General features: G+C 49.1%; 1 protein-coding gene and 1 non-coding gene across 6 annotated transcripts in view; both read right to left on the reverse strand.

The window, feature by feature from the left end:
- Nucleotides 1–3316: 3316 nt before the first annotated feature.
- Ap1b1 (adaptor related protein complex 1 subunit beta 1) overlaps nucleotides 3317–21434 on the reverse strand; it is a 56397-nt gene continuing 38279 nt past the window's right edge. For 2 of the 5 annotated variants that reach the window (XM_027387351.2, XM_035452101.1), the window contains 11 exons: nucleotides 17295–17393; nucleotides 16459–16718; nucleotides 15700–15904; nucleotides 14445–14600; nucleotides 8805–8950; nucleotides 7061–7190; nucleotides 6728–6812; nucleotides 6053–6139; nucleotides 5816–5970; nucleotides 5206–5214; nucleotides 3317–4349 (listed from right to left, as the gene is read on the reverse strand). In XM_027387351.2, the coding sequence (XP_027243152.1) occupies nucleotides 4275–4349; nucleotides 5206–5214; nucleotides 5816–5970; nucleotides 6053–6139; nucleotides 6728–6812; nucleotides 7061–7190; nucleotides 8805–8950; nucleotides 14445–14600; nucleotides 15700–15904; nucleotides 16459–16718; nucleotides 17295–17393 (1407 nt within the window). In that variant the 3' untranslated portion in view covers nucleotides 3317–4274. The remainder of the gene's footprint in view (nucleotides 4350–5205; nucleotides 5215–5815; nucleotides 5971–6052; nucleotides 6140–6727; nucleotides 6813–7060; nucleotides 7191–8804; nucleotides 8951–14444; nucleotides 14601–15699; nucleotides 15905–16458; nucleotides 16719–17294; nucleotides 17394–21434) is intronic. The other 3 variants (XM_027387353.2, XM_027387355.2, XM_027387354.2) reach the window with 3 other exon arrangements.
- Nucleotides 8276–8372, reverse strand: LOC113832308. Its single transcript, XR_003479525.1, has one exon. It is a non-coding gene; the product is annotated as a small nucleolar RNA SNORD125 (small nucleolar RNA).

Genomic DNA, 21434 nt, shown 5'->3' on the forward strand with positions numbered 1-21434 from the left:
GACCACAGGCTGAAGTCCACAGTGCCATGTCCAAACTCCTGCGGAGCAGATCTCAGCTCAAATTGGAATCAGCTGGTTACCTTCGTAACAATCATGCCATCATGACTTCACAGACTACTAGTATAGTACATAGGGTTCACAGATGAGTAACCCCTGATGATTTTTCTCCCCCAGTGGCCTGTATAACACCTTCTGGCACTGGGAAAATTTGCCAGCAGGGAGGAAGCTTCCAGTTCAGTTCCAGCTTGACTTCTTGTCCTGCAACCAAGATGAGCCACCAAAAGCAAAAAAAAAAAAAAAAAAAAAAAAAAAAAAAAAAAAAAAGTTAAAAATTAGCTTATAGTAGTAGAAATTTCCACATGGTGGTGCCTCCTTCTCCTTCCCCCTCTTTTTTTTTTTTTTTTTCTCTGTGTAGCCCTGACTGTCCTGGAACTTACTCTGTAGATCAGGCTGCCCTTGAACTCACGGAGATCTGCCTGCCTCTGCCTCCTGAGTGCTGGGATTAAAGGTGTGTGCCACCACTGCCTGATCTTCCAAATGGCTTCCTTATTCATCCTTGGTTTTGGGTAACCCTCTCCCTAACCTCCCTCTTCTTTATTATTTTAAAATTTGTGTGCCTATATAAGTGTACATGTACCACCTATCTGCAGGTGCCTGTAGAGGTCAGCAGGGACTGGATCCCCTGGAACTGGAATTATAGGTGGTTGTGAGCAACTGTGTGGGTGATAAGAACCAAACCTGGGTCCTCTGAAAGAGCAGTAGGTTCTCTTAGCCATTGAGTCATCCCTCTAGACACTCCCTCTTCTTCCTTATTCCCTGCTTCTCCTGCCACCCTAGTGTTCCTTCCATCTACTTTCATATTCCATGTGTTCCTTCCCTGCTCCCTTCTTACCTCTCCTCCCCTCATGCTGGGCCATTTTTACTGAGTGTCTGTGAGTGGATGCGGCAGAACTGTAAGGTTCTACCCAAACTTGAGATGAAGGCATAGGCTGAAGTGGGAGAGTGACCCAAGGGTGAGGATGGTGACCTCTTCATCTTCCATCCAAACTTTTTCATCAGCTTTCCTTTCCCCAGGTTAAGTGTCCTTGTTCTTTTATTGCTCATTGCCTTCCATGGGGGACAGCCATCCTGTTTCTATACTCTCCTGGTTTCAGCAAAGAAGGGGTGGAGACAGGGAGGCCTACAAGGCCCCACGAGGCTATGGGAGTGGTGATCTCTGCAGCTGTTCCTCAGGAGTGCACTCAGGAAGCTGGGTCAGGGGAGGAAGGTGACAGATGACAGTCTTTCTTTTCAAGGGCACAGACACTCAGCTACTCTACTTGACAAGTCAGAGACTCAGGTTGCATTGGCCTGGGGCTTTCCAAGCCCAGACTTTCAATTAAGAATGAGGTGTGTGTAATCAAGGGTTTTGGCTAGCTGCACAGTTGACACACAAGGTTGAGCTGGAGCAGTGGTGGGGCACTTGCTCTCTTTTTGCAGCAGTTAGGCCAGTTAGGCAGCAGTGTCTGAGGTGGACAGGAGGCAGGGTTGATGGGGTACATGAGCAGGACCTTCTAGAAGCAGAAGCCTCTGGGGCCAGACTGTAACCCTGCCAGAAGAGATTGCTGGGGAACCAGGCTAGTGTGAGGTTTTCAGTCGATGGCAGGTCTTGGTGTTGGGTAGCTGCTGTGGAACTCTTCTCTGGGTTGCTGTCCTCTTGAAACCCAACAACAGGCTATGTCTATAAATGTAAAAAAAGGCTGGGCATTGGTGGCACACACCTTCAATCCCAGCACTTGGGAAGCAGAGGTGAGTTTAAGGCCAGCTTGGTCTACAAAGAGAGTTATGGAGTTTAAGTGATGAAGGTACTGTGTGGCGGGAAAAGGCATATTCAGAATGTTTTTGAATGAAAATCCCAGTTCCTAGGGATGTTCTTTTTCTAGTAGCTGATGGCCAGGGAGATTCCTGATGCCTTACAAATCACAAAGGTAACTGCCATTGTTATTGACTGCACATTAGAACTAGATGTAAGTCCTTATTGTTGAATACACCATAAGCTATGTTGCAGGGTATGGTAAGTCTGTCAAGGGCTGGCCTGGAAGATTCCTCCCTGTTAGCTGGCTTTCATAGCTCCAGGTGCTATGCAGACTTCTCACCAATTGCTACAAGTGGTCCTTCTCAGCTTGTACACAGGCAGCACATTGACATCAGCCTGCCACACAAGATGTGCTTGGTGATACAATAGTGGAACAATTGTTATGAGTGCAACCAATTGCTTTCTAATTGGATTGAAGTCCTGCTCCACAGCAGGGAACTCTTGTTTACTATAAGACAAAAGTCTGTGACTGGTGAAGTCTTAGCTCCTAGTGGACATGTTATTGCTGTTGAAATCATTGCTGCTGTAGGCCTTGGTCAGGGAAGCTGCTCTTTTGCAACGGGCAATGTTTACAGCAGACTCATAACTGGCTAAAATACTGAGAATAAATGACTGCTGCTTTGGTCTATTGGCACAAAGTTCATTCCTAAAGAGGGGATGGGGAAAAAAATAAGAGCTGAAGAAAGGAGTAGGTTACTGTGGACCCCTGTTCAGGCATGACATGGCTGACCATTACTGTCCTGAAACCAGAGTAGCTGTGATTAATTGCACAAGACCATCAGGAAGTTGGATCTATCAACATTAGCTCATGGAAGCAGGTAACAGGAGACTCCTCCCCTCCCAAAGGGTAATAAAGAGGTTAACAATGGGGGCTGGAGAGATGGCTCAGTGGTTAAGAGCACCGACTGCTCTTTCAGAGGTCCTGAGTTCAATTCCCAGCAACCACATGGTAGCTCACAACCATCATTATAAGATCTGGTGCCCTCTTCTAGTGTGCAGATGTACATGGAAGCAGAATGTTGTATACATAATAAATAAAGTCTTTAAAAAAAAAAAAAAGGAGTACATGTTCCTTGGGCTAATTGTTTCTTTGGTCTCTTGTAAGTCCTCTTCTTGGGTGAGTCTCTCCCCAGATAACATCTCCCCAGGGAAAGACATGCAACACTGCCCAGCCCCCACCCCTCTGGTCATTCCTACTGCTCCAAGATAGCACCAAAGAGGAGGAAACTCAAGTGGGACTGCAAGCCCTTCCCTGAATCAAAGGGGACACAGCATCAGCTAGGCGGGACTTAGCATCAACGACAGGAAGATGGCAGGGACACCACAGGCCACAGTAGGCCACACACTGAATGAATGAACAGAAGGAGAATCAGGGCAGGGACCACAGTCAGGTATATGGCTTCAGCCCAGGACCCTTGCCCAGAACAGCCTTGCGACCTGACACACTGGCTAGGGACACACTTAATGTCATCATTTTTATTCGTTTTCTCTTTTTGAAAATAAGAGTAAACATACAATATATATTTTCTATTTATACGTATTAGCTATAATCACTGCAGGGGTCAGATGTTATCCCCAACCACCCAGGAGCAATTTCTTAGGCTGGTCTTTCTTTGTAGAGGGAAAGAAGTGTGCGTGACTGCCAAAAGCAGAATCTCTTTATTATCAAACAGCAGTGACGGGAAAACCTATCACTGTTATACACACTGGGGCTGGGGAGCCAGGAGAGGGCAGCGGATGCTAGAGAACCCACAGGAGCCCTATATTGGGAGCATTTCCACTGCTGCTTGCTCCACCTTTCACCCTATTTCTGTCCTAAGAGCCCTGGACCCTCAGAGGGGACACCAAGGAATGTTTTGTAGGCAGTGACCATCCTCCAGGGCATGAGGGGACAGAATTCCAGATGGCTCTGGACCACACAGGCAGTCACAGAGCACCAACTGGTGTACACGGGGTGGATGGTGCTGGCCCATCTCTGCCCATCACCACATCTAGCCCCCAGAGTCTCAAGACTGTGATGGAGCAGTAATATTGGCACCCAGACTCTACCCAGGACAGGCTTGGTGGGGAGACAAGGCAAGGATTATGGGCTGGGACCCCAAGGGGAGTTCCATGCTCACCCCCAGGCAAAGGGAGAAGGAAGAGCACCCTGTGGTCTCCTGTCCAGCTTCTGCTGCTGTGCTGGTTCCGTTTCTTTTGATCCCGCATCAACAGCAATGGAAAACAGCCACTGGAGATGCACAGAGATTTCACTCCAGGAGGGGGCATGGACCTGCTCTGGGCCCTCAATTAGGATGGGGGAGCCTCCTGGATGGTCAGGAGCCCACCTGGCCTTTCCCCAAATAGAGGAGGAGGTACTGCCACACACAGGGGCTCCATGATAGGGCTGGCAGAAGGCTGGGTGGATGCTGGAGGGACTTCAGTTCTTGAGGATTGTCTCGTAGGCCTGGTATACATGCTGGGACACCTCTGGTGCTCGACACTTCAGGGACAGCTGCAGGAGAAGAGGAGGGCAGGGAAAGAACTTATCCCTGGGGCTCTTCAGTTTAGATGGTAGAGAGTGGGCACCAGATGGAAAAGTGAGCTTGAGTGTATGTGCATGCACACATGGCAGGATGGCAGCTCAGAGTGGGGCAGATGTGAGGTAAAGCAGAGGGGGTGGCCATCACAGTCAGCTGGGTGGGAACCAAATATACTTGCAGCCCCCACACCTGCTGTCAGTTCTGCCACCAGAGCCTCTGGCAGGAGGCATGACTCATGAGCTGTTGGTAGTACCCAGACCCCACCCCCTTTCGGGGCTGTTTGCTCCTACAACCACTGCAGGTCTAGGTCAGGAGCGGTTCTGACAGGCAGTCCTGGTGGGCAGAGGGTTAAGAGGGAGCAGGTCTCTGCTGGGGACTGCAAGGTGTGTAGGTCTGGCTCCGGCTCCTGCAGGAAGCAGGTTTGCACAAGACCACCTCAGTGCTGGCTGAGGTCTTAGCCTAGAGTCTAAGCAGAGGGGATGGAAGCCAGCCAGTGTGCCTTTCTACTTGAGAGCATCAGATCTGTCCGAGGCTGCAATTAGGAAGGAGTGGCAAGTAGAATTCTGGAATTCAGCAGCAGTAGCCACAGAAGGGTCCACAGGCCTCCTTTTAAGGGCTCTACATACCATGTATTTGGAAGTGGTAGGTAGACCCTTGTGTTGGTAGCCTCCATGCACATCTGCTGGGCCTTGGGAGCATCATGTTTAAGCAAGGCCAAGTTACAGAGGGAAGCAGAATGCACTGGGGTCAGACCAGGAGATGAGGCATGCGCAACACTGCTAGGAAGGATGGAGGTGGGGCAGAAGAAGAGAGAAGCAATCTGCTAACCTCCAAGTCCTGTGCCATGGCAGAAGGCAGGGAAGGTGGACATGCAGCAACCAAACAGGGAGATGTAAATTACCACCACCTCAGCTAACACCACAGCCCCACCCACCAGCGCCAAGGTCACCAGAATTGGGAGGTAGTGTCTACAGGGCCACACCTACCAGGCAAGGGTGCATGGAGGAAGCAAAGCCTGGGAACTCTAGGCCTGGGAACAGCAGTGCAGTTTACAGAATATCCAGACCACCCTGAAGGTGTCCTCTGATAGCTCTGATTTAAGGTCTAGAGGCACGAGCTGCTGAGAATCAGTGTGCCCCTAGCCAGGCACTCAGGCACCCATATGGCAGCAGGGCCAAAGCCTGTAGCCAGTGATACTATTTCCCTATCTGAGTATATGTGTTTATATCCCTTGGTGTCTTATCTGGGTAACTTGAGGGGGTTGAGCTGAAGTTTCTAAACGTTCAAAGAACCAATTCTCACACCAGGCTCAGAGATTGTGGCAGAGTGACACCCATCACCATTTTTTAACAGCCCAGACTAGAAATGCTGACTGGGGAAGTGCCGCCAGGGCAGGGAGGTAGAGGGTCAAGACCTGAGTGGGAACAGGGGTTCTCACCGTCAAGCTGGGGTTGCCTGGCTGGATCCGTAGCTCCGCCAGTACCCAGATGCCGTTGGTCAACTTCAGAGACTGGTAGAGCATGTCCTGGCCCTCCACGCTCCTCTTGGCCACAGTGAAGATGTTACTGCTCTGCAGCTTGTTGCTTGCAGCCTCTGCAGGGTCAGACAGCCATGGGAGGCCCACATTCGGTGGATACAGGGAGAGAATTAGTGGGACACTGGGGGCAGGGCTTACCTGTGTTGAGTGGACAGTCTCTGATCTGGAACTGGGCTTCATTCTCGTTGGGAATGTCTTTCCATGTGGCCAAGAACATCTGCCGGTCTGCAGGGTGAGGAGGATTGGGTGAGAGATGGGACCCTGATAATCTGTACCCCTCAGCATCACATGGCAGGAAATGGGTCTGGTCTCCAGTGTGCCACCTGAGTGAAGCACTGGCTCTTCCACAGTTCCATCTGCTTCAGCTCACAAGGACACAGGCCTGCTCTTAAGTGCCCTCTGCTTCCTGCTTCTCCTCTCCTTTAGCCTACATCTGACCTCATCTTCTTCCACCTCTGTGGAGCCTGCTCCTTAGACATGGCTCTGTGGCAAGGATGATGAGATGCCACACACAGCCCAGGTCCAGCTTTCCCTGCATCCTTCTTGGGGTCCTGACTCCAGTACTGAGGAGACGGCGGACACCAGGTATGGTGACTGGTTCTTTGCAGCCCATGGGGCAAGCTGAAGGGTGAGCAGCAAGGCTCACAAGGAAGGTGGCATAGGCCACCTGCAAGCCAGAGATGGGGCCCTTAGGATTTGCCAAAGATCCCATCATAAGGCAAAGCTTGTTAATCCTTATTATAAGCACTAGCCTTCTCAGGTTCCCTAGCTTCAGTCCCATTGCACAAATCCCCAGGGCCCTTCACAACTCACCCATCTTCCCATCCTCCACAAAGAGGACATGCAGTGGGTATAAGGTGCTGAAGTAGAAGACATCAATGTTGTTCTTCACAGCCACCTAGGCATGGGGGTCCCCAGTCAGTCTCCAAGGCTTGACACCCTGATTCTTGGGCTTATACCACCTCTGAGACCCCACAGGCTTTCTCATAGAACCCTCCCTTGTAGCCATGCCCTTTTGTCCCCTTGCCCAGGTTCCATGTGCAACCAAGAGCACAATTCTCTATCAGGCCTTCCACAGATATGGCTAACATCCACCCCAGGACTGAGCATGAGTAGAAATGGGGTGCTGGCCCTGTGGGGACACACCTGAAGATTGTTCAGAGGCTCCATCTTCATGACTGAGCCCACTGTGTTGAGAGGCAGGGAGAGCTCCACAGTCTGGTTGGGACTGAGCGGCGCATGCACCTGGAGTGGTGCAGCAGGGGCCAAGCCAAAGCTGAAGAAAGAGAGAAGCCCCCACAGGGGTGCCAGGGGAGTGGGTACTGACATGGGATAGGCTGGCTCTTTGTGCTCTGGAGTGGGGTGAGAGGTGATGGACAAAGAACTCCTTCATCAAGTAAGCTTTTCCCAAACTCATGACCTTCCCTGCTCTACTGGCCATGTAGACAGGAGGCAAGAATCTGAGACCAGCACTACACTCCAGTCTGGTTAAGGCAGGCTAACCTCTGCCGCTGTTTATCTTAGTGCTGGATCCTGATAGGTCAGGCGGCATATCCTTGCCCTTTTCTTTAGGACCTAACCCAGTACCAGCGGTCTGGACTTCATGCTTCTCAATGGAAAACTCTGACAGTCTAGGTATTTAGTGTTTAGACCCCTAACTCAAGAGGGATCTGACCACCCCCAGCAAAGACAAGATTTCGCTGTCTGGCCTGGAACTGGCCATGCTACACAAACACCACAGGTTCAGGAAAGTCCTGCCTTTCTTTCTAGGTAAGTAAACTGGGAAGGCTGCTTCAGTAGGACACAAACTTCTGGAAGGCGAGTCACAGTCGTATGGAGGAGAGCCTGAACCGAATGAACTCAGTACGTCCAGGGCAGCACACAGAAATATGCTAGTTTCTATACTGATAAAAACCAGAAGTACACAATTCCTTCTTCCTGATGAGGACACAACTTAAATGAGGGACTGGCTCATACCCAACTTGTAGCTACTAAATGAATGGCAGGCACTGCTGAGAACTGAAACTATGCTCTCTACTCAGGTTTGCCTAGAATCCAGAGGGAACCTAGATTTGCATGGTGGCTCTGCACTCCAGGCTGTGTGGGAGTGCCATCACTGTCAGCTCTGTGACCTTGGGCAGGGCCTTTCCCTGAGCACAGGAGTTATTACCATTATAAGGAGGAGATAACATCCACTCTACTGGACCAATACTCTACAGCCCTTGGCCTAGGATCTGCTACCCAGGAAGTGTTCAGTGCAGAGGGTTTGTTATCAGCAGTCATGCACCTACAGCCTCTTGAGTCCCGTGAGGGGAAGAGGCAGAGCTGCCTCAGCCTTCCCAGTGTGTCTAAGGCTCTTCTGAGGAAGCCACCCCTTCAGTCAACTTCTTAGAGGCTCAGTTTGCTCATCACTAGAGCCGCTCAGGAAGAGGAATCATCAAGAGGGGCTACCAAGGTTCCTAGAGAGCCTGGCCTTGCTGGCTCATGGTGCTACCAAGTATGTTTTCTCACCAACACAGTCCAGGAAATATGGGGGACAGGGGACAACAAAGAGCTGGGAGCACCCACTACTCATTCTCAGATTCCTTGTTTGATCAATCTTTTGTTCTTGGGGGAGGCTGGCTGGCAGGCCTACTAACCACCCACGCTCTCAGAGCTGCTCCCAAACACAAATATGACTCAGGCCTAGGAGGAGAGAGGCAGGTGGGAGATGCAGGGTGCTTCCAGTGGTGGGTTGCTGGCTTGGAGTTGTGACTTCTGACACAAAACTCTTCTCTGGGCAGTGGAGGAGAGTAAGTTAGGGGAGAAGACCTCTCCACTCTGTCTGGTGCTTTGGCTCCCACAAAGTGGACAAAAGAGTGACTGCTGTTGAGTTTGGCCAAGGGCTCACCTGTTGCGATTGAACTGGATGGCGAAATCTGTCATGACCTGCAGGGCCTTGTTAGTCAGCTGCAGGTCCATGGAGATGGAGCCAACCTGGCGGGTGAAGGTGCCAGAGATCTCTAGACCTTTGGCCTTTATGGCAGGGAGCCAGACCTGTAGGGAAGAGGATAGGAAGGGCTGTGTGACTCTTCCCCACCCTAAAGTCATAGCAAGCCTGAGATCTTTTCTCTTTCTTGAAGAGCCTTCTGACCAACCTGCCTCCATCACTGAGGCATGAGAAACAGGCTCACTCTGTAGCTCACCCAGGACCAGCACCATAGCATAGTTGTGTATCAGAGTAGTTGAAGACAGGAAGGACATCTTCAGAGGTCAAAAAAGGCAATACCAAGAAAGACTAAAGAACAGTGAGAAGATAGGTGAGCCTTGCCAGTACTGTGACAAGCCAAGGTCAGAGCTGAGTATACAATAGCATTCTGGATCCTGGCCACAACCTGACTTCTTGGCTGTTACAGCCTGTCTTTTTGTGCAGGAGATATGGCTGGTCTTCCACTGAAGAAACTGGCCGCACCACAGAATGTACCAAAGAAGCTCTGCCTGCCAGTGTCCTGGTTGTCCTTAGCAGGCTCAGGAAAGGAATGTCTCCATCAGGAAACCTGTCCTCATGAGCTTATGTATCTGTCCTCCTTACCGTTTGCAAGGAGCTCGTTAAGGAAAGTATGCTGTTCTGTCTACACCTGTCTCAGAGCTAGTGTGGTGCTGCTATGCACAGGGTGCTTACAAAATAAGTAGCAGGAATCAATCCTGCTGTGAAGGACAACTACAAATGTGCCTCTCAGGCCCTTTGTCTCTCATGACTGGCTTGCTGGCCCCTTGATAATAAAAGGCTACAGTTCTACCAGACAGTTTCCACAGTGCCCCAGTCTACATGCCCTTCTGTTATATGTACACAGCCCAAGTCTTTTCAATGCTTCTGCCTACATCTGCCCTCAGGGCTTCCACTTCTCTCAGTCTCCCCTCCCTCCCCCACAAGAGTTTCTGTGTAGCCCTGGCTATCCTGGAACTCTGTAGACCAGGCTGGCCTGGAACTCACAGAGATCCATCTGCCTCTACCTCCCGAGTGCTGGAACTAAAGGCGTGCGCCACCACCGCCCGGCTGGGCTTCCATTTCTCAAGGTAGCATAGCTTCACCCAGATGGCTGCCTAGATCCCTTTTTTCACAGCAGCTGGCATTCTCCTGTAGGATGCAAACATGGTCACAAACCCCTAGAAAACCTTTCCACCTTGCACTGGTATTCATAGCCTGGGGCCTAATTCAGGCTTATCCTGTCCTTTTTCCCTAAGATGTCTCACTTGCTGTCTCCCATTCCTGGAAAGCTCTTCTCTGTTCTCATCTCACCTGGCAGGCTCTGAGCACCCTCTGTCTCAGGGAACAGAAACCACCAGCACTGAGTCCCCAGCCAAGGCTTTGAGTATAAGAGCACTCGGAGAGCTGCTAAGCTTAGCCCTAGGCATGGCTCCCACATATCAGGCTGGGTGATTCTGTCTCAGCAGGCCTCTTAGGCTTACAGAACTGGTCCTCTCCCAATCACCAAGTCATGTCTGACCTGGCACTCTGACGGTCACTGTGGACTCAGTCTGGAGAAAGTCCAAATAGAATTAAATCTCACTGGCTGGCTGAACCCCTCGACTAGCTGCTATGCCATGCTGGACCAACTTGAAGTTTTCAAATGCAGGGAGCTCCATGCTCCATATGTAGGGTGCATACTACATATGGAAGGGGGGAGGGGATATTTTCTAAAAGGACAAACAATCCTAGCAGTGATAGTGTTCTGAAGGAAGTATAGATCACCTGCTACTGCTTGAGAAGGGAGCAGTGACTAAGAAGGTGGGAAAGTCCTGTCCTGTGGCAATGACTCTTCCTCTAGGAGCCTGCCTAGTTACTTCCAGGCCAGTCCTCACAGCTCTTATCACTAGCACTAAGTGTGAGCAGCTATATCATCTCTACCAGACTAGCTGTGATGTCATCAGTTAAAAGCTATACACACATACAGCCAGGTGATGGTAGCACATGCCTTTAATGCCAACACTTGAGAGGCAGAGACAAGAGGTTTTCTTAAGTTTGCTACATTTATTTATGCTGCATTTGTTTAAGGTGTAAGGATGTGTGTTTAATTATGCAAAGATGTGTTGCATTTGGTTCACCTTGCCTAAGGCACCTGATTGCTCTAATAAAAAGCTGAACAGCCAAGCCCGTGGTGTGCACCTTTACTCCCAGTGCTCAGGAGACAGAGGCAGGTGGAACTCTTGTGAGTTTGAGGCCTCCTGGTCTACAAAGCTACACAGAGAAACCCTGTCTCAAAACAACAACAACAAAAAAGCTGAAAGGCCAATAGCCAGGGCAGGAAAGGGATAGGCGGGGCTGGTGGGCAGACAGGATAAGTAGGAGAGAAATCTAGGCAAAAGAGGAGAGAAGGAGAATGAGGGAGAAAAAGAGGGACATACCCAGAGCCAGCAGCCAGGCAGCCACCAGCCAGCCAGACAAGAAAAGCAGTGAAAATAAGATATATAGAAGGAAAGAAAGGTTAAAAACCCTGAGGCAAAATGTAGATGAAATAGGTTCAGTTATAAGAGCTAATGGGACAAGCATAAGATAAAGCCAAGCATTCATAACTGATAATAAGTCTTTGTGTCATGATATGGGAGCTGGTTGATGGCCCCAAAGAAAAAGCCTGCTACACTGTGCCCTACTGACCAATTTTTAAAATTTATTAATTGTTTTTGGTTTTTTTTTGTTTGTTTTATGAGACACGGTTTCTCTGTGTAGTTTTGGAGCCTGTCCTGGAACTTGCTCTGTAGACTAGGCTGGCCTCGAACTCACAAAGATCTGCCTACCTCTGCCCCTCAAGTACTGGGATTAAAGGCGTTGTGCCACCAATGCCTGGCTGTTGTTAGGCTTTTAATGGGTATGGTTTGTCCTGGCAGTCACTGTCAACAACCTGTGTAGTAGGCAACTAAATGTGGTTTATATCACACCCTGTACTCTCTGGTCCTATTGACTGTGACTTGTGACCTTAGAGAGTATATAGCTAGGCATGATGGCTCATGTCTGCAACCCTACAATCCCAGCCCCCTGGAGACTGAGGCAGGAGAATTGCCACAAGATCAAGGCCAGCATGGGACTTCATAGCGAGACCCTGTCTCAAAAATGGAAGACACACAAGTGTTCTTACTTTGTAGCACAATGACATAGAAGTTGAAGATTAAACTACAGTGTCACTGCATTACATTTAATTCCATATTCTGTCACTTACCAGCTATGTGGCCACATGCAAAAGCATTCAAGTTTCTCAACCATAAAATGAATAACAGCAACATATGGCTGTAGGAGGACCCAGTAGGCTGCTGCTGTGGAAGGCTGGTGCGTGCCTGGCATCAAGCCTGCTATTGCAGGCAGAAGAGCTGCTATCATGTGGACTTCTCAGCCCAAGCCTGTCAGAGACTGCCTGGGGCCCTAGCTGCCACCTCTGTAGGAGAAGCCAGGTCAGAGAAACACAGGTGCTGCTTACACCCTTATCACCAAAGACCTCTACGGGTGGGTCCTGAAGCTTCTGAGGTAGGAACCTCAGAAGATGACGGTTCAGCAGACATGGCCTCTGACTTGTGTTGTTAAAGGATTAGGCTATATATATCCTTGAGGAGCTTCCCTGACACAGGTTAAAATGACTCACACTGTGCTCCTCAAAGTCCCAGGCACAAACATTTACACGCCAAACATAGCTGTTCTCACCCATCCTCCAATGGCTCCACCTCAGTACCTATTGTCTCCTTGTTCAGCCCCTTCAATATGCTCCTATTCCTACCGCTGAGAAAGTTCTCACTTCACAGTCTCTCTCTGTGCTTCCAAAGTTGTTGGTGTCTAGGCTTCGAGGAGCACCCTGATAATCTCCTTTGGGCTCTATGCAACTCCATCCACACCTTCCTTAGGGCCAAAGCTCAAATCAAAGTATTTCATCATTCAGTTTAGAACTCTCCAATGGCTAGCACGGAGAGTTATGAGCAAGTCATGTGCAAGACTTAGCCTGGCTTAGCCTTTTACCTCAAGAATCTCTAGTCTAACAAAATGTCTTGGTGGGTGACGACACCCTCAGGAGCACATTGGGTACTTGTAGGCCATTCTCCAAGAAGCATGATGAGGTAAGGGGGGTGTCCTAAAACTACTATGTTTTAGGGACGGGAGATGGGAATGCTGAGCATTCTGCCATGAACAACTTTTAACTCTCTTACATCCCTGGAGTCTTCTCTGAATACTTTACACACACAGAAATAAATAAACAGACGTTCCCAAGACTAACTCATGGGGAGCATGTTTTGTGTTTTTCTTTTTTCTTTTTTTGATAGGGTCTGTTTATTACGTAGCCCTGGCTGTCCTGGAACTCTATGTTGGAACTCTATGGCCTTGAACTCACAGAGATCCATTTGCCTCTGCTTCCTGAGTGCTGACATTAAAGGAATGCTACTATAGCTGCTGCCCCTCCCTTGGAAACAGGATTTTACTATATAGCTCTATTTGGCCTGGAACTCACAGAAATCTGCCTGTCTCTGCCACCAAAGTGCTGGGACTAAAGGTCTGCGCCACAATCCCTAGTGACATTGAACTCTTGATCCTCTTGCCTCTACTTCCCTAATGCCGACATTAGAGGCTTGCATCAGCACACCCAGCACTTGTTGTGTTGAGAACTTTATTGAGAGTCAGTTGTCTCTTCAGAAATTACCAGTACACACCCTCGTGCTGAACTAATGTCACCCATGCCTGTCCTGTCACAATGTCTTCTAGGGCAGATTTTTCTCCTTTTGTCTTCTTCATATACTGATGGAGACATGTGGTATTTATTTATTTATTTATTTATTTATTTATTTATTTATTTATTTATTGGTTTTTTGAGACAGGGTTTCTCTGTGTAACAGCCCTAGCTATCCTGGAACTAGCTATGCAGACCAGGCTGGCCTCTGCCTCTCAAGAGTGCTGAGATTAAAGGCAAGTAGCACCACCACCCGGCATGTGGTTATTTTTTAATTTCCATTCTGTGTAGAGCCATCAGTTTTCTTCAGAGACAAGAAGTTCCCTGTGGGGACTGGAGAGATGGCTCAGAGGTTAAGAGCACTGGCTGCTCTTGCAGAGGACCCGAGTTCAATTCCCAGCAACCACATGGTAGCTCACAGCCATCTATAATGAGATCTGGTACTCTTTTCTGGCATGCAGGCAACATGCAGAACACTGTATTCACAATAAATAAATAATTATAAAAAAAAAGAAGTTCTCTGTGTCTAATACACTGGATCTAATAGTACCAAGAACCGGTACTCTGACAAGGTATTCCCTTCCCTCTAGGCCTTCTTCCACAGGCAACAGCCTGTGGTGCATTACCCATCTTTGCTCAACAAATGCTCACTGTGCCAACTAGACAAGGCATTGCTGTCATAGACAGGTCAAAGCAGAGGCTGTCAGAACATAAGACCTTAGCTAGGGCACAGTAAGAATGAAAGACTCATCAACCATCTCCATGGTACTGAGTTCAGTGGGAGGCCTTACCAATCCCAATTCAGTTCCCCTTCTCTGTTCCTGCCAGGAGAAAAGTGAGGCACTTACTGTTTTGGGAGCTACATAGGATCCTGAAAGGGTGCCCACACCACTGGTCAGGTCAAAGAGATCACTTAAGCCACTGCTGACGGGTGCTCCAAGTCTGGCTGGTGCTGCTGCTGTTGTCACTGCTGCTGGAGGTGCCCCAAAGTTGCTGTCTCCAATCTGGCAAAGAGATCAGAAGAGACATGCAAGAAAGGCAGGGGCATTAGGGGCCCGTGGAGTAGGAACAGGACCACCTCCACATCAACTTTAAGTTGCAGAAATAAGACAAAGTAAGGTAGGTGGAGAAGAGAGGCTAAGCACTCCTGAGTCTCATGAGCTTTGAATCTCAAGGAGTAACCTCTGGGAGAGGACTCATTCCCTAAGACGGGGGCCAATGTCCACTGGTAGTAGCAGGGAGCTAAGCATAGAGGGGCTCTCCTCTAGGAAAGCTCACGGGCTGAGGGACAGTAGTCCTTAGGATGACAAGGCATCATTGCCATGGGGTGGTAAGGACACTGAAAAACTTGTGGGCATGGGGCCAGTGGCAACTGCATGCCAGGAGGTCAAAGTAGAGACTGCCCAGACACTGGGCCACCAGCCGAGGCTCAGTACAGATGAAGAATTGGTGACAGAGGGTTGAACCGTACCCCTTCAGGCTCATCCCCCATCTCCAAGCAGAAGCAGGCAGGGTGAAGAGACAGGCAGCGACATGCAGAGAGAAAGGCCAGGAAAGAACATGAGACAAGAGAAAGAGAAAGGTTAGTTAACTGTGGCTCTAGTCAGGATGAGTATGTTCTGAGGCCCAGAGCCCCAACCTTTTGAAAGATACTACCCTTCCTTATGGCTTTAGCCTGGCACCCTCACACCCTGTGTTGTAGGATCTCTCATGGCTAGACTACTGACACTAAGGGAAAGGTTCAGCAGCTGCCTCTACCCAGCACCACTTAGGTACCCAAGGAAGGGCAGAGAGACCCTGGGCCAGGCTTACCACACTGCTTTCAAAGGGCAGAGGAGATTTCACCCTGACCTTCCATGGAAGTCTGGCTGGGCTGCTCTCCCTAGGTGGTGTGGCCTGAGTGTAAGTGGACAAAGGCCTGGTTCCTCAAAGCTAGGAACATTCTAACAGGATGCAGGTGACCGAGCATGGAGCTACCCAATCACCACTGAGGGTAGAATGAACATTCCACACACCTGTCTTGGCTGATGATAACACAGAGGGGCATCAAAACCTGCTCATCTGAGATCATTAGTAACATCACCTGGGAGACCTAAGACATACCAGGCTGTCGAGGCCACCACCAAGAAGGTCCACAGCTCCCATTTGCACTGAGGAGGCAGCTAAAGGTGGGGCGCTCACTGGAGGCCCAAGGTCCAGGTTGAGGAGGTCACCTAACAGGTCACCCTGGGCAGGGATGACATCAGGCTGATCACCAGAAGGTGCTCCAGCAGGGGCTGTCTCAGGGCTCTCTGTGCTCTCGCTCCTGCTGGACAGAAAGGGTTAGATGGGGTGGAGGTATCAGAGTGTTTCAGGGAAAGTAAAGAGACATTCATCTCCAAAATCCTTCCCTAAGAAGGCACTGGGTCACCTCACTGTCTGGGGATGGAGGTGGGGGATGGGCATCTATATGGCTTGTCTCTCTGCCTCCCTAGTCCCACCTACTTTTTAAGCTCGCCATGTGGTGAGCCAGCTGTATATATTCTGGCCGTGCTAAAGAGGAAACTAGATGCCAGCCTCCAAGACTGTCATTGGGCCAAACCAGCTACCCGGGAGCAACAGAGGTGGTGGGAACAGGTCTTTGGAACTAGAAGTCAGCTCTGCTAGCTGTGGAGTCCTGGACTGTCCGCACTCTCCAAACCCACTATCCTCATCTGTTAAATGGACACTTTGTTCAAGAACTCAGAGGATTAAATGGGCGCTCCCAGTATATAGGACACTTAGCATTGGCAGAAGGTGGCTAGGATTCTAGTTTGCTTAAACTAAGGCCTTTCCAGGGGCCATTTTCTAAGGCCTTCATGCTTGGGGGCCAGCTGTACTCACGAGGCAGTGCGGGGTGGCAGGCTCTTATGCACCACTCCTCGACCACCCTCCACAAAGGCACTGGGTGGCTTGTGGTAGACAGAAGCCAGTGTGCCAATGTAGCAGATGAGCTCATCTAGTAGTGTAGGCTCAATAAGGTCTGTTTCCTCTGAGATGAGGGGCTTCTCAGCCAGCACCACCTCTTTGGCAGCCACAGGGTCGGTGGAGAGCAGGCGCCAGTAGATGTAGCCACGATCCCGAAGGTCTGGGTTGTCTGAGTCCTTACGGGGTGGAGATGGAGACACCCATGTAACTCTTACCCAGTGAGAGAAGGGGGCCCTCCCACAGACCAGCCTTAGCATCTAACAATTGTGTTTGCTTGGTTTTGTTTTTTTCTTTTTGAATTTTTTTTTTTTTTTTTTTTTTTTTGAGAGAGGGTTTCTCTGTGGAGCCCTGGCTGTCCTGGAACTCAAAATCTGGGCCTGAACTCACAGAGAACTTCCTACCTCTGCCTTCCAAGTGCAGGGTAAAAATGTGTACAGCTTCCTGTCTCAACCAACAATTCTAAACATAACCACTTTAGAGACATATCCTAGTCCCTCAACTTTCAGCTGGGGCTCCTTAGTTTCCTAGTCCAGGTCTCCCATCCCTATCTCTGTGAACCTTCCAGCAAACCTTTGGCTTTCCCATATCCCCTTCAATTTCCCCTGGTGACGCCACCCTATGTGGATCTATCTGTGAATCTGACTCCCAGAAGTCAGGATGTCATCTACTCTGGCATCAATTCCCACAGATGCTACCCTTGGTTAAGGGGAAGACTTCAATGTGGGGAGCAGCAGGGGAGGTGGGGAAACTACCTGAGTGGCCAAACTGAGGACCTGTTGCACCAGCTCCTGAGTCTCTGTTGGCTTCTTCAGGAAGAGCTTCACAATGGCTGTCAGTAGCTGTAGCTGGACCTGCAGGGGACAAGGCAACGAGGGTGGGGTGCACAACAAAGGAAGCTTGGTGGGTCTAAGAACAGCCGGAAATCAAGAACAGCTCTTGTAGTCTTGGGGCTTCTGCTGAGGAACTTGGATCTGGAGTGGGGCATGGTACTATCTGGTAGGAAGGGCTCAGCTGGGCTCCCAGATGCCTGTAAGAGCTTCAAGTCTGTAGCTCCAAAAGAGGTTCAGAGCTTCAAAAGGCAACACATGTGACTAGTATACTCCTTAAAGCTGTTGATGGTACCACAGAGAGTCAGAGGACAGGCCAGCAGGGCTCCTCAGAGCTAGCCTGCCACCGAGGAAATACATGGCTATCAGAAAGTAGCAAGCATTCCTGACCCCTCCATCTCATTTCATCAGGATATACTCAGCCTTGCTGACACTCCTCACTGTAGTCCTCATGCTGACCCCAGCCCCATACTTCCATAATCTCCTCTACTCCCCCATTAGTGTCATCAGCTATGGCTGTAAGCTTTTTCTTTTTCTTTCTTTCTTTCTTTCTTTTTTTTTTTTGAGACAGGGTTTCTCTGTGGCTTTGGAGGCTGTCCTGGATCTCATTATGTAGACCAGGCTGGTCTCGAACTCACAGAGATCCATCTGCCTCTGCCTCCCAAGTGCTGGGATTACAGGCGTGAGCCACCACTGCCTGGCTTCTTTTTTGTTTTTAAAGTCAGATCTCATTATGTAGCTCTGGCTGTCCTGGATCTCATTATGTAGACCAAGCTAGCTTGGAACGGACAGGGATCTTGTCTGTCTCTGCCTCCCAAGTGCTGAGATTAAAGGCATGCACCACCACACTGAGCTGACCATGAGCTTTTGATGGATGGGGATAGGGTCTGTCTAGCTCACTGTGTGACCCTATACTGCTTAGGCTACTGCCTAGGGAACATCAGGTGCTTAAGAAACCCATGATGATCAGATGATCACCAACAGGTGGTGGTACACACTTTTGATCTCAGCACTAGGAAGGCAGAGGTAGGTAGATCTCTGTGAGTTGCTGAGGCTCTATACAGAGAAATCCTGAGGGGGGGAAGGGGGAGAGAGAGAAGAGAAAGAGGAGAGAGGAAGAAAGAGGGAAGGAGGTAGGGAGGGATAAAGGAGGGAGGGAAGAAAGAAAAGAAAAAGGAAGACGAAAGAGAGAAAGAAAGAAATACATGATAGTTGAAAAAACTGCACACAAGGCCATGTATTTGGTCCTTCAGAAGCCAAAATCCTTTTTTTTTTTTTTTCCCCTCCCAGCCTAGAACAGGTCTTTTGGGGAAGGTGGGAGCAATGGCCCAGGCAGCTCAGTAGCCACAGTACTAGTAGCTAACTCTTGCTTGTTCAGTAGGATGGTATGCACTGAAATGCATGGCTTCATCATCCTAGCTTGCAGGGTAGTCTGACAACAGGAATAAGAATGGAGAGGATGGGCCAGTGAAAATTGCTGTGGGTAAAGATACATGCTGTTAAGGCTGATGATGTGAGTTCAATCCCTGGGACTCACATGGTGGAGAGAGAACTAATTTCCAGAAGCTGTATTTGATCTCTACTCTAGTACTTTAATACACCCTGCAACCCCATTTAAAAAAAGAAAACAAAACAAAGGAGGCTTCTTCTGGGAATGAGTCATCCACAGCCCCTTGACATCTGCTTGTATATGGGTCAGTGGAAAAGGAGCAGCAGCTGACTATTTCCAAGGCAGGAGTAAGCCCAGAATGTGACTTCCACATCTGGCTCTAGTCATTCATTCACCTTTGGTCAGGGGATGGTGGTTCATAACTGCAATCCCAGTCCTGGAGAGTGGAAGCAGAAGGACCAGAAATTCAAGGTCATCCTCAGCTACCTAGCAAGAGGGAGGCCAGCCCAAGATGTATGGAAACCTTGTTACAAAAGCACCCTTTGAAAAAGCACAAAGGGGCTGGAGAGATAGATGGCTCAGCGGTTAAGAGCACTGGCTTCTCTTCCAGAGTACCTGGGTTCAATTCTTAGCACCCACAAGACAGCAGCTCACAACTGTCTGTAACTCCAAGATCAGACACTCACACAGACAAAAATGAGTACAAAACACCAATGCACATAAACACACACACACACACACATGATGGGGGAGGTCCTTCTGAGTATATGTTTGTCTTATTGGTTGATAAATAAAGCCCTGTTGGCCAATAGGGGAGCAAGTGAGGCGGGACTAAGAGAGAAGGAGGATTCTGGGAAATGTAGGAAAGCGGCGTCACCATGTGACCGCCAGGAAGACAGGACACATTCTGCCGGCATCCTCAATAAGATAAGTTTATAAAATATATAGATTAACAGTTATGGGTGATACTTAAGACAGAGCTGGCAAATAAAAAATCTTAGTCATTGGCCAGCAGCACTGTACCTAATATAAGTCTCTGTGTGTTACTTGGGGCCCTAACACGGTGAGCGGAACTTGGGCGGCTGGTGGGAAGATTTATCGGTTTACACACACACACACACACACACACACACACAGAGAGAGAGAGGAGAGAGAGAGAGAGAGAGAGAGAGAGAGAGAGAAGGAGGAGGAGGAGGAGGAAGAAAAAAAAGAAAAAGAAAAAGGCATGACCCACTTCAGGTGGGAGTTGGTGTCTTAAGAGCTTTGCAAACCTACAGCACTTGATTTGGAGCTAGAGTAAGATCACACCTCATCTGAACTCTGACTCTATCATTTACCAACAGTCATTAAAGTTACCTGACCTGAGTTAGTTTCCTCATTTGTAAAATGGGTATAACTCATATGGTTAACTGCAAGAGTCAAGCAGACAACAATGTAAATAATCCTTGTGAAGCTGTGCACCACCATCCCCTTTTGACGACTTGGTAAATTTAAGGAACACAGGAAACCTGAGTTCAGATCTTCAGGGCTGTTTTCTTCCCTATAGATTCCTGACTCAGCTTTTCCTTCTGACTTCTCTAGTCCCTGGCTCTTTAGCAGGTTTATTTCTGTGGCTGAAGAGGCTACAAGACTTAACCCAAATATCTGGCAACTTACCCCCCTGCCCAGGCAATCCTCCATAGAAGCAGACACAGTACAGGCAAGGCTTGGCTTCTGGGGAGCCACAGATGAGCGGCTGATGTTAAAAGTGAAGCTACATGGAGGGAGTGGGCAGTGCAGGCGGGTGGCAGTGGGAGGGCAAGCGGTAATGAGAATCAATGCTAGGACTCTGCTATGGACATCTGGTGTTCTTGTTCACTTAGCACCCACTCTGCTGGCTTTCCTTCAGGGAACTGCCATTTTGTCTCTTTCGACCCATACAGGCTAGGATGAACACCAGGCCCATGAGTCTTGGTAAATGGCTCCACAAAACACAGATCTTGGGACTTTTGTTGAACTGCTGAGGTAGAAGTTCTCTTTGTCCATGGTAGTAGTTAAACTATAAGGACAGAGTCTAAACTGTTGCCTAATTGTAGTTCCTGCTCATGGGAATGTGACCAAGGCAGAAGCCACTTAGGGTGGCAGAGATAGCCCTAACACTCCAAGGCAAGAGTATGGGGAGGGAGTGTGCTGTTTAGAAGTGTCAGCTACGGGAACTAGCAGGCCCTGCTTTTTCCTGGGCCACTTCACTTTTAAATCTAATTCTGACCCAGGTCAATACTATCACTGATGAGTACTTACTATGGACTAGAAATATGTTAACGATGAGCATAAAATTATTAAGCAAGGGTGAGGCAGATGAGAGGTATGGGCTCTGGGGTTTATGATTCCATGGCCCATGTTTGGACTCACTAGGTTACACTGCTGGCACTGGGCAGAAGACATTTCCTAATTCACAGCAAAAGGAACAACAATAAAGAGATGCAGACAAAACTATACCCATTACCTTCTGAGCTGTTCAAATCAAGTACAAGAGGCAGGACAGTACCATCTGAGATGGGAGGTCAAATAAAGACAACCATTCTACCAAATGAAATCAGGCAAGAGTTACCCAGATTTCAAGGGCACAATCCCTTCTTTCCAAGCTATCTGCGTAAGGCTTCCTCCCTGAAATATTCACAATTCTACGCCATGTC

The sequence above is a fragment of the Cricetulus griseus genome (assembly GCF_003668045.3).
Source record: "Cricetulus griseus strain 17A/GY chromosome 1 unlocalized genomic scaffold, alternate assembly CriGri-PICRH-1.0 chr1_1, whole genome shotgun sequence".
In the NCBI taxonomy this organism is placed as follows: domain Eukaryota; kingdom Metazoa; phylum Chordata; class Mammalia; order Rodentia; family Cricetidae; genus Cricetulus; species Cricetulus griseus.